At 40.4% G+C, this 12,667-nt stretch overlaps 1 protein-coding gene across 1 annotated transcript; it reads right to left on the minus strand.

Moving 5' to 3' along the window:
* Positions 1 to 7,368: 7,368 nt before the first annotated feature.
* LOC131881156 (uncharacterized) lies at positions 7,369 to 11,293 on the minus strand. Its single transcript, XM_059227935.1, has 2 exons — positions 9,846 to 11,293; positions 7,369 to 9,781 (listed from the first exon to the last, which is right to left on the minus strand). Exons 1-2 carry the CDS (start codon positions 9,846 to 9,848, stop codon positions 8,327 to 8,329), a joined length of 1,458 nt encoding a protein of 485 aa, XP_059083918.1. The 5' UTR covers positions 9,849 to 11,293; the 3' UTR covers positions 7,369 to 8,326.
* Between the last annotated feature and the right edge of the window lie 1,374 nt (positions 11,294 to 12,667).

The following is a 12,667-nucleotide window of genomic DNA, read 5'->3' on the forward strand; positions in this document are numbered from 1 at the left end:
TGCATGTTGTCGCCACACGAAGACACATACTACAACAGTGCACAAAGAGAGAGAACTAAGAGCTACTCGAGCCCAAGCTAAGTAAAGCTATGCAGAGCCTGGCCATGCAATGAATATATAACCAGGTTTTAACCTCCACTAAAAGCTTGCCAGAGCTCGGCAATCTATCCTCGAGGCCAATTTCCCCCTTAAACAGAGAATAATTCATGAGTCACACTTGAAGCCATTTCGACTGAGTCAATAATCAACATATGACAAAAGACGAAACCGGTATATGCTATCATGACTATCATGGCTATCATATCTATCATCAGTGCGTCGACGGTCCGGCTGGCCCTTTCTCGTCTGAGTCCAAAAAAGTTACAGTAGTTTCGTTCATAGGGCAAAGTGGATTGATCTTACTTATTCCAAGTCCAATCCAGTTTAGCCCGGCTTTCCCAAAAGACACTTGTCAAATCCCTCAAGCATGAGGATTATCCAAAACGGTGAGTGTGCCGGGGCTCTCTTGTCTCAGTCTGCCCAACGGAAAGGCATATACGTAGTATGTTCTACATACATACAGTGGTAGAACGAGGGAGTAACTCCGACCGTGCTGCGTATTACGTACTATATGGTGTAGCAGGTGAGCGAGCTACTAGCGGTGTGGTCTACTATTCCCCTTTTAATTAGGATCTCAAAGAACTCTTTGTCTTTGGCCCTAACGGGGATCCAAATGCTCACGAAAAATGTCGGTGGCTGCCACTTTTTTTTGATCAAGCATGAACGAGTCCGAAAAAGAAAAGAGCATGTTGTCTCTCCAAAATGTCACTGCATACCTTGACAAATTCTACCTGTATGGGGTTGATACCCTACTTTTCGTTTGGTGGGATGATATGGAAAGTTGAGGCCTTTATGGAGACGCTTCCAATTCACATCAGTGGCCTGTTTGCAAAAAATCGCATTTGGAAGGAGACGTGGCGCAATGGTTAATGCAGTATCCTAGGAAATGAGAGAGGTTCCCGGTTCGATTCTCCTCATCCACGGTTCACCACAAGAAACTTTTAGAAGGTAACCACATCTGACTTCGGTGGGATCAATACCCTCCAAACCACAACTGAAGAGTGTCTTGTGTGCTAGTTGTCATTAGGAAATCATTGGACGACTTATTGAAGCGCTTATGAGAGCCAAGTGTGCTTAAAAGTGTCAGAATATTGATTCAAACTAACTTCGTTCAGCAGATTGATTTCTAGGCGTGTTTAGAAATCAGTTCTAAAAAAGTTTCGGCGAGATCAATTTTCGACAAGCAGCTTCCTTTCAAACATACGTCAACTTATTTTTTTCGCGCTGGTTCAATAGTGTGCGAGTCAAATTGTGACTAGTATGCTAAACGCCGAGAGATTCAAAGTTCAGATTGTTTTCAAGCAAATGCAAAATGATACCTCCGTTAAGTTTAAAACGAGTAGCCAGATGATAGAAGCACAGAGAGTATGCGACATGAAGCAAAATTGGCCTTGTTTGATTTGACCCATGCATGCAAGTGAAAAGGCGAGCGAAATATGTCCCACTTACTGAGGTTTCTAAACGTTACAGAGATCCTCATAGAGAGAACTCATTCATCACACAAGTTAATTGACACATTGGTTCCCTTTTGACAAGCAATTTGAGTGTCATACATACCCTGCATTGAACTAGGTCTCATTCAGAATACAATGCCCCTTACCTAGTCACTTGAAAACGTCTTTGTTCCACAATAATAATCTAATGGCAATGGTTGGACAAAGGTTGAGCCCTACATGCGCAACTTCACTTTCGAAAGCAACCAAACCCATGTTAAAAGGTACCTGGTAATGTTGAGGTATAAACCACAGAATCCCTTCTCGGGGGACTTCCTTACCGCTACTGGGCATGGAATTCCCACCAGTTCAAGACGAAAAACAAACTTTAGATTCATATAATGTCTGATCCACCAACGAATAGGAGCTTATGGATCTGGCTAGCCGTTGAAGACAGGGTTGATCAAGAAATTTGGTTAGACACTTGTCCAAGTCTGACTTAAATCCTGCGACAGGATCAATCAACGCTTGCATACTCTCTATGAACGTTTGTGTAACTTCTATCCAGTAAACCGGATACAAGTTGGGGTTTCGTCGACGAAGTTTTCAAGATTTTCCCAACTTAAAAGTGTTGTGTCCAACTGAGCTTCAAGACCTCATTGCTTTTGAAATAAAGGTTCGATTGGGCTCTAAATTGACGAACGCTTCTTAGTCGACAAGAGCTCAACTAGTGTGAATACGAATTGAATCAGCTCATTTCTATTAAATAAAGAGACGTTCACTTATCCATATTGTCTTTACATATTGTTTATTTACTACTGGTCAGTAAATAACAAGTGGCAGGAGGACGATGGTACCTATAATGAATAACTCTCATTAACCCTCTGTCTAACTCTATCTTAATGTTGGTTTCAACTAAGGGATTTACTGTATCAAGGACTGTAATGACTTTAGTCAACCGAGCCAACACTTTATGGTAAGTCACTATATCTAAGTCACTTTCAATCCATCATGTCCAACTCTGCTCTACAAAGGCGTCGTAGTTAGTTCCAAATGTAAGTCACTTTAAGTGAAAGCCCCCTGCATGGGTTACGTGCATATTATAATTGAAGGCAGGAGCCAAGGGTCTGACTCTTTTACAAACTTTCTGCGGACCTTCATGGGGAGCTTATTATTATTCATGTAAATGGCCTTGTATACTTTTGTCGGATATGAGATGGAACAATAAAGAACAAGTGTGATCTTTGCCGAGAGAGTCCACATGTGAGCAATATAAAAGCACGGACAGCAAGCACTAGCTCAATTATCGAAGAAAATTTTGAAAACATTCATACTAGACGCACGACAGCCCAATGAAGGTTTGACTGGAATGACGAATAATTAGAAAAAAACGACAGATTAAAAAAGGAACATACATGTTCAAATATTTTGCCCCAAAGCAGGCCTCAAGATTCTCGTTGATTTTCAAGCCGGAATCAAAGAAGTTTGACAATCTGTAACTCCTTCAAAGGATATGTTGAATATCTGAAAAGTAGAGAGGAAAATATCGTTAATTGCATGTTATTTGTGCAGATTTCGTTGATTTTCTGCTCAACGCGAAAATTTAACCAGAACTCGAATATCTGCACATTTGCACTGGGGAATGACTAATACGTACAAACGGCCAAAATATGCAGAAAGGTATGCTCTACAACCTATAATATGCATAAAAGTAGTTCAGAGTATGCAAATAATGCGAGAAAACGATCGCAAAAAAATGAAACGTTTTAAAATCGAAAAAATAGATGCGTAGGAAATGTGTCCATGGTACTGACCGCTGGCAGTGAGCACAATTTTGAAAGCGACAAAAGAGACAAATTAGAAGTAAACAGAACAATGCACATTTCATTCTCTCAAGCAAAGCTAAATTCGATTGGATTATCATTTGATTCAACTTGTGAGCTTTAGTTAAGTTCATCCGGTTAATTCAGTCATGAGCATTTGACACAATGATCAAAGTGCTAATAACCCAAGTTGGTTGCAAGCTCACTCATTTTTCAGACATTTCTACTTTTTTATTGTTGGATCCAGGGTTGGTTGGAAAGATATCTCTTGCTGTCAAGCGAAGCCTGCCATCATATTTTTCCAACAGGCAATGTCCTTGTCTGGTACTAGATTGGTTGGGTACCGTTAGCATCCAAAAGTTTTGCTTAGAAAGGGCTAGGAAGACAATCAAATTGGGTACCTCTCTCTTAGTAGGAGGTTCTGATAGCGGGAATTGAACCCACGGCATCTGTAAAGAGGATTCTGGTCTTGCTTACGCTGTCTTTTAGACACTCAGCTATACGCGTACCTATTTTAAAGTGTCGCATAAATCTGATGCACTTTGTTACGTCTCCACCACAAGCCAAATATGCACAAAAAATTCCATAAAAACGTTAAATATTCTTTACATGCAAATGAATTTGTTTAGGAAGTAAAGCGAATTTTGGTCGTCTGTCGTGTAAAATCAGTTTTTTTTTTCTTTCAAACATTCTTTTCTAATTTTGAATACCGATACAGGGGAATGAGTTCCCCATAAGTCATAATTGATAAAAGATGTGGTCCCATAATGCATTCGAATTGCACTCTAGGGCACTCTTGAACTAAAGGCTGGTCTGGGATTGTTGATAAAAAACGATCTAAATGTTGCTTGAATCTTAACAATGGATCATCTAGTAAATTGAATCGTGGAAGTGAGCATGGTAGTAGATTATAGAGGGTTGGCGCTCGGTTTAGTACAAAAGAGGATTTTAAGGTCTTCACCAACTTTATATCTAATTTAAATCTGATTTCACACTCTCTCTTCTATCACTAACGATAACGTTATATTTTATTCCCGGGTTAGAACAAAGTGCATGAAGACAATTAAAAACATTAAGGATTAGATAGTGTTCGTACTTACGCTGAATACTAAATAATTCTAGGGATTGAAGTCTTTCCCAAAAGCTTAAGTGGTTCATGCTTGCAATATATTTTGTAAAAACTTCTTTGTGCTCGTTCTTTACGTCGTCAAAGTGCTGAATCGATTGTGTCACAGTGCTAAAGTGGGCAAGAAAACTATGCTGCTGGTCAGGAATGCTACCTTTCATGTCAAAGTATTCAAGAAGTTTTGTCTTAACAAGCTTTTCCATAACTTTGGAAACATTCGACGTTAATGAGATTGGTCGCTAATTCACAATCATAAAGTCATGAATTAAATTTGATCGTAATTAGCGCCAATCAAATCAAAGACATGGCAGGAAGTGAACCATTTGACTGAAATACAAAAGGCAGTGGCTTCATATAATATCAAAATAACGCATGTGAAAATGTGAATGTGCCTCTTTTAAAAAGTGCATAGAAAGGATATCAGATTGTGAAGGGGATTTTTTCAGGGAAATTCGGCAACTGGATTGAAAAGTGTATTTGTTGTGAAGGACAATAGTTGCATAAATATCCCCTGAGACAGCATAATTTTAAGTCAGAAAAAAATAAGTAAATCTCGTGATAACAAGATAGTTATAAAAAACAGAATTCCGTATAATAGATAACATTTGTAAAGTCTTTTTTGTCAAAAACAATCAATTTTGCTTATTTTCAATTTCAATTCTGATTTTTGCTAACTTTCTTTTTATCACAACACAAAAGAGAATTACAGATATACATTATTAGCATTGGTACCAACAAGTGCTAATCAGATATTGTAGCATATGGGCACAAACACACACTTTTGATTTCCCTTTAAATAATTTATGTTTTGATAAGAACAAGCCATCAAAAGTTACCTCGTTCGATTGTCATTAAGCTAATCCGCGATAAAGTGATTGGACACCCCAATGTTGTCCAGATTCAGCAAATATAAATCCATAAAGTCGTTCCTCCTGGCCCTATCACTGCATTTTAGGAGGGTTGCCCCATTAATTCAGCATATGAGTTAGGTCTTTTAGGGACTAGAGAGTCAAGAGTTAATCGATGTGAACTATAGGCTTCCTACGCTGCACGAAATTTAGTTTACGTTCTCCCCTTCAGAGGGCGCATTGTGAAGTACCCTCTGCCAAATGAAGGGCAGATTGGGTCGACTTCTCTTTATTGAATCATAATGTGAAAAGGTTGTTTCAGTTAAATTCTATCAAAATCTCATGTACTCATAGTTTATTAAGCAATCTAATGTGCCTCATCCCAATTTTTTGGGGTTGTCTAACGTTGGAAATAAGGGCCAGTATTGTCAAAACACATTGGAGACCCTCTGGTCAAGGCATACACCTTTACTCTGCTTTTAGTCAAACTATTTGAACCATATTCCACTTGGTCAAAACATTCAATATTTTGGGGCTCGAGATCTTGGAGGAAAACCACACGTGGATCAAATCATCAGAATTACCGTTCAGAGGCTTGGAACCTATTTTCCCCTCCTCCCTAAGGAGTATCTTATGTCCATAGTTCATGACCTCATTTGTTCAAACATCCAATAAGGCTGGCTATATATGGCCAGGTCCGGACCAAAGCAAATGATCCCCACAACACTCCTATGGATCGGATTAAAGTGGTTCTGAACTGGGATATCCGGAAAAAAATTGCCTTATGTAGCCCCAGTTGCTTCGCTGTTTAGAGGTATCAAAGTGCCAAAAGTGAATCAACTGGTGTGCAAGGAAATCCTGTTGGCCACATTTCCAGCCATCTAACTCACGGAACCTATGCTGACAAATTTAGAGCAAATAAAACAAGAAGAGGAACTCAATTTCGGGACACACTGCACCGAACTCGAGCTAAAAAACTGTCCTCTGTCCTTTAGCGTGGGCTGTAAGCAGGGCTTAAGTCGCTCCTCAATAAAAGTAACGAATTACAATTACCATTAATTTGGCTAAAGCGAGTAATTCGTTACACAACCATTACTTGCCAATTAACATAATGGCGTTACTCGTAACAATTTCTTTACAATTTCTTTCCTAACTCTTCGATGACCAATTTTTCGTTTCTTTTGCCGCATCAAGACCATGTTTTGCTGAATCAATGGTTATATCTTTGTTTCAAACCGCCCTAAAATTGCAGTTTTCCTGCCAACAGATCTAATGTGCATTGATAATGTTTATTTGATTAGCACTGGATTACTCCCATTCTTGGCCACCTTCGTTTGGCTAAGCCAATGAAAATGCATATTAGGAAAATGATTTTTTTTTTCCAAATTCGGACCACTCAAACAGTATCAATTTCATGGGGATGACATGGGTCAGGCTTTTTTGAAATTTGAAACTCGTGAGGCAAAAGGCATATTTCAAAAGTCAAAATAGATACATACACTCATGGTGGAGGTTTCGAATCTGGACAAACTTAAGGTATGATGAATAAGGTTGTTGCATTGCAAAATCGATTTTGCCTCTTGGAAAAAGCAAATCTAAGAAAAATGATTTCTTGACCGAAACTGTCTTCAAGACCTGATCAAAAGGTGATGTCCGGACACAAGTTATCATTTCCGGTGAAGGACTTGCTAGCACCTTATCGTCCTTGGCCCCACATCCAGGGTGGCCAGATATTTTTTGGCCGATAATGCTAGCTGGGGTCATATCAATGCTAGAAAAATGCTAATTGATAATTCGAAAATGCTAGAGTAATGCTACTTTTTCGAATAAGGATTTTTTGGTGGCAGTTAACTAAATAACAAGTCATACAGGGTGTAAGGAAATTAAGGGCCTCCATGGCTGTTTTTCACAACATTTCTCCATGCTCAAAGATTTTTTTGACATTAAACCACAAGCATTCCTTAAGAGAAACTGTTAAGTACCTAGTGACATATTAAAAATGGTCTATCGATATCCTGGAGGCGATGGGTAGCCCTCTGATAAAGTGCCGTCAAAACAATGTCTGAAAATTCAAGGGAGCGCAGTCTGAAGGTCAGAACCAAGGTTAAGGGCATCCTGAAGGCCGGTAAAGACAAGGGAACGTTTGGCGAGCCTTTCAGTGATCATCCTCAAACGATTTGAGAGTGGAGATCCTCATGCAAATGCTATAAATCCTTTTAGAACAGACCAGGCTAATGGCCGAAATCTGGATTTTCAGGACTCAATCTTTAGGTGGGCAAACATCAGAAGGTTACCAATCTCCTTTGGAGTGAATTCGGATCATTCGTGGTATGGTGTTAGGTTTTTCAATAATCCCTTTTATTAAAAACTGGAGATTCAATCTGATCAAGTCATTCTTTGAGTTAGGGGGTTGGATTTTCAGAAGCGACAAAGAGCGGCCCTTAATTTCTTTCCACCCTGTAGTAGTATTTTTTATTGCAAAAGGAAAATATCTTCGACATCTTTTTGACACTTGTCATACATTTTCGCATTAAATTTATCCCTCATTACAGGGGTCACAATCAAACTGGTACAACAAATTCCCTTCAATCTGAGGTGCATGCGAACACGTATAATTGAATCCAGCATTTGAAGGCTCAGGGTTGAACGATTTTTATTTTTTACAAATGTCACGTGGCTGAAGATTCTTTCCACAATGGCATTGCTGACTGGAACAGACAAGGCTGCCAGGGCATAGTCTGCAAGCTCTCTGTAAGGATGGGATTCATCGCTCAGCTTGTACAGTCTAATCTTTGCCCAAAATGATTCACTTTCTTGTGGCAAATCTCCATTGAAAATTGACTCTTCTTGCCAGATGTGCAATTGAATCTTCCTGTATTGCATCTCCACCAAACTAACATCTTGAATAAGGTGACGTGAGGGCAGTTCCAAAAAGGTAGCTCTTCCTGATTGAGACAAGACTTTTTTGGGGCAGAGAGTGCTCAAGCCTCTGAACAACTACTGTGATACGGGCATACTTGCTTCCAGTTGAATGAGCAAAGTCTCAATAAATGTTTGAGCTCTGGTCTTAACATTTTGATACACACTTTGCTGGAGAGCATCTCCTCTTGGTCCTCTTTCTCTCACCAGGCTCATCAACATGGTCATAAAAGCTCCACCAAAGTCCACTCTGGACAAAGACAAATTTGTACCATTGGCATCTTTGACTCTGATCTTGATAGATCGGTGCAGCAAATCCAGCTCTTTGACCATCTGCTCGGGGTCTGCTTTGGACGATTGGAAGAAGGCATTTACTCGTTCTACTTCTTTCACAATTGGCTCGAGGAAGATGAAAAAGAGATAGTTATTGTCATCACACAACATCTCTTTAATAAACCTGGCTTTCATTCGAGCACTCTGGTCAGAGAGCTGCTCGGCCGTTAGGAAATATTCCTTGAGAGTGCACCAGTGCAGTACAATGGCTGAGATGAGCCTGCCTCTGACCAACCACCTGGTTGTTGATACTTTCAAAAACGGCATCAAATTGGTTGTAATTTCCCCTTCTTCAGCATCCAAGTCACCAATTGCGTCATAGAGAGCCTTGTAATTCTCACGCCGCAAAGTGCTGTTGCTAAACCAGCTTGAAACTTCTGACAGAATGTATCCAAGGTTAGAGGGAAGTGTATCAAATGCGATTTTGACACAGAGGGCAAGCGAGTGGCAGATACATTTGAACAATGTGCAATTTGGCGCTTTTTCCTTGATTCGCGACCAGACCGAGTTGTGAATGCCAACCATGTTCGAAGCACCATCACTTCCAAAACCAACACAATTGGTCCATTGGAGATCCATATCCAGGAGAGCGGTCTCAATGACTTTAAAAAGAGCCTCTCCAGTCGCCTCAATGACTTGGTACAGGCCAAGATATGCGACCTCAATTTTCTCTGTCTTCATGCTAAAGTAGATCACAACGAGGCAGAGATTTTTGTCAACAGAGATGTCGGTGGATTCATCAGCTAATACGGAGAAGCGAGCGCCAACCATGTCTTCCTTTAGCTCTTCTTTAAGAGAGGGCGAGAGAACTCTGTCAATGATCCGAGAGCATTTGGTTCTGTGCAGTCGAAGTTCCTCAAAAATGCTGCCTTTTCCATGCTTTTGCATCATTTCGCCAATGTGATCAATGGCGCGAATTGATGTGTGGCAACAGACTGAGGCTGCGAGCTGAATTTCGGCATTCCTGACTTCGTCTTTATTCTGTTTTGACTTGAACAGGGACTGCAGTTTTGGAGTCTTGTCAACAGCCTTGATCCTCTCCACGTGCTCAGTTGTCTTGGAATGCCCTACCAAAACGGACTTCTTGTTCATGAGCTTTTTCTTGCAGACCTTGCACCAGGAGCTGCTATCGTCGGTTGGGGCTGTCGACAGCCATTGGAATTCTTGTTCCCAAGAAACCTTGTATTTTTCACGACCGGCCTTTAATTAATGGGAAACTATTGTGAATGAATGCTCATGGTCTTTGTGGCCAAAATATTCTTACCATGCTGGACTTGGTTGGCGATCACTGAAGAATGAAGTTGAGAGGGCTGAGGACAACATTTTTTTCTTGTTCTTGGCACTCTCACTTTGCAATGATGAACGATTCTCTTCTTTAAGAATGTGTTTGAGTTTGATCCCTTGATTTGATTTTTTCATTCGAAGTCAACTCTCGGGTCAACAAACAAACCACTGTCAACTTAAGTCGCAGACCGACAGTCTAAAGCCAAAAGAAAAATCCAAAAAAAGCCGAAAAAGGTATGTATTTGCAATGATGCTAGTATAATGCAATGCTAGACAAAATCTCATGATGCTAAGACCTTTCAAATAATGCTAAGATTATGCTAAAAATTGGACCAATGCTAGGCAAAATTCTACGATGCTAGCGCCTTCCAAAAAATGCTAATTTTCCCAAAATTAGCATCAAAAAATGCTATCTGGCCACCCTGCCCACATCCCTTTGGAGTATTGGCGGTCACGCACCGTGTGTTCGGCTCCCAGCCAAATGCCATCAGCGACGGGAGTTGACAAGGATCTGTTCAATCTAGCCCATCCACTCTATTGCAATAACCAAGATTTTCATCACTTACCTCTATAATAGATCTACCTACTTGTCTTGTAACTATTCTGTAACTCACCTCTTACCTTTTTTCATGTGCATTGAACCAATTCTAGTCATACTCATTGTGATATCACTTTCTAGTCAACTATTTTATTGCCTTTACCTTCTTGACATTTTTCTTGTTTTATCAACAAACCTTTGTATAATGTATATACATCAGATTTTATTTTATAGTTATTTTTACGCCATGACATGATCAAGAGTCGCAATAAAAAAAATTGACAGTCCTTGGAAGTATTTGATAAAAGTATCAAGTATTTTCCAAACATTTAGTGTCTTTTAAAATACTTTCCGAGTACTAGTATGACATGTATTACCTTCCTCTGAAGTACATATTATATAGATATTTCATGGGTAAAAGTGAAATATTTTCCTTATCTCAACAAATAATTGTTGAAACCAAAAGTCACTATCAAAATCCAGTATTAGAAATTCTCGAGCATATAAACTTCCCTGTTTGATCCCTGTGACTAAAATCCTGATGGGGGGATATTGGGACAATTCTGGAGATGTGGTGCAACATACTCAAGGGACAGGGAAATTTTCACTCTGAGATAGATAGGTCTTTTAGTTCAACAGAATGTGAATGATGAGATATAAACAATAAAACAGTGCCAATATAACAAGGTATGAAATCACAAACACATTGAGGGTTGTTAAAAGAAAGCACAATTTTCAGCCCTGAGCTTCTTTCTTTTGGATACATGAAAATACTAAAAAAATGAAATTTAAGATAAGATTGCTTAAAAGCTTCGAGTTTCCTCAGTTACCAAGAGAGAAACGAAATATCAAATGCCACCCTGAAGCGTGAAAAAAGGAACGAGTGACGATTATTTTTGGGATATTTTGGGTCGCTAAAATTACACAATTTTGAAATTTAATAGGGTTACAGTTTCTTTTTCGAAAAAAGGAACGAATTGCTGTAATTTCGTTGCTACTGCTCTGGCTTTAACCCTTGTCAATAAATAAATAAAAGCTTTTTCCAATGTCCAGTGGCTTGCCGCTTGGCACATCTATAATTCAAGCAAGGAAGTGAACCATCCTGTTCAATTCCTTACAGCGACACATCGGCAATTGTATTTGATTGGGCATGGATTTACAGAGTTACTGCACATGTGGATCATTTAACGGGATCACGTCAGACAAAAAAGACGTATTGACCCACATGTCTGGGGTTTTTACTTGGATTTAGCCCGGTTTGAGTCCCACCGACAGGCTCTCACAACCCAGTAAGTGTAAACCTGGGCCCGGTCATGAGCCATGCGTCGTTTTAAGTTTGCCTCGGTTTTCCCTCTTTTGCTAGGGCTCAGCCAACTGCCAGGTCCACCCCACAGCACTGGATTATCCGGCACGTTGATCCACCCCACACCCCATTCTGCCCTCCATCCCCTACTTGGCCCAGCCATGGAATGGCCCAGCCAGCCAGGATGTCAACATCAGGCTCGAACTGGGCGAGGTTGACCCACAAACCGTATGATGTCAAGACCTGGCCCAGCGCTGGAAAAAAGGCAAACACCTACCTTCATCAGCTGGAACACAAATTTTGGTGTCCAGTGACTTACGCCGTCAGCGTGGCCAGATCCTGAGTGAGTTTTCCACTGACTGCCGGCAAGAAGACGAAGAAGACCTTCGATTTTGGTTCCTTTCTTCCAATCAGACGGTCACCTTATCTTTGTGTGGTGTACAGAACAGCTGACGCCAAGTCCATTTTTCCCTGCCGCGAGTCGGCCCTGAGAGGGGGCCAATGTGAGATCGAGTCTCATTCTATGATCTGTGGGTTGGCCCCGGTTGGCCCCCGTTGGCCCCGGTTGGCCCTCAACCCAAGACCAGCAGGCGCATCAGCAGGCCCATTAGCAGGCGTGAAGAAGAACGCCAAAGGGAAGAAGACCCGAATCAGCCGAATCCAAGAAGAATCCAGGAGGGTGAGCNTAGGAACCGCCAATAAATAACGAGAAAAGGTTCTCATTTCCGGATTGCTCATATGACCGAACTCGGCTTTTTCTGGTAGATTATAACACAGGGGTAATGACTGACGGCTATTGAGTGCAATAAGCAATATTTAACCTCAAACAAAGTGCATTTTTTATCAATTGATATATTTTTTTATGTTGGCTTGATTTTTTTTTGATTTCTTGAAACATCCGACTATTCCAAGTACTTCAGGCCTGCTCCTAACACCAAATTTCTTAGAACAACATTTCACT

This window comes from Tigriopus californicus, chromosome 5, assembly GCF_007210705.1.
Source record: "Tigriopus californicus strain San Diego chromosome 5, Tcal_SD_v2.1, whole genome shotgun sequence".
NCBI classification, from domain to species: Eukaryota; Metazoa; Arthropoda; class Copepoda; order Harpacticoida; family Harpacticidae; genus Tigriopus; species Tigriopus californicus.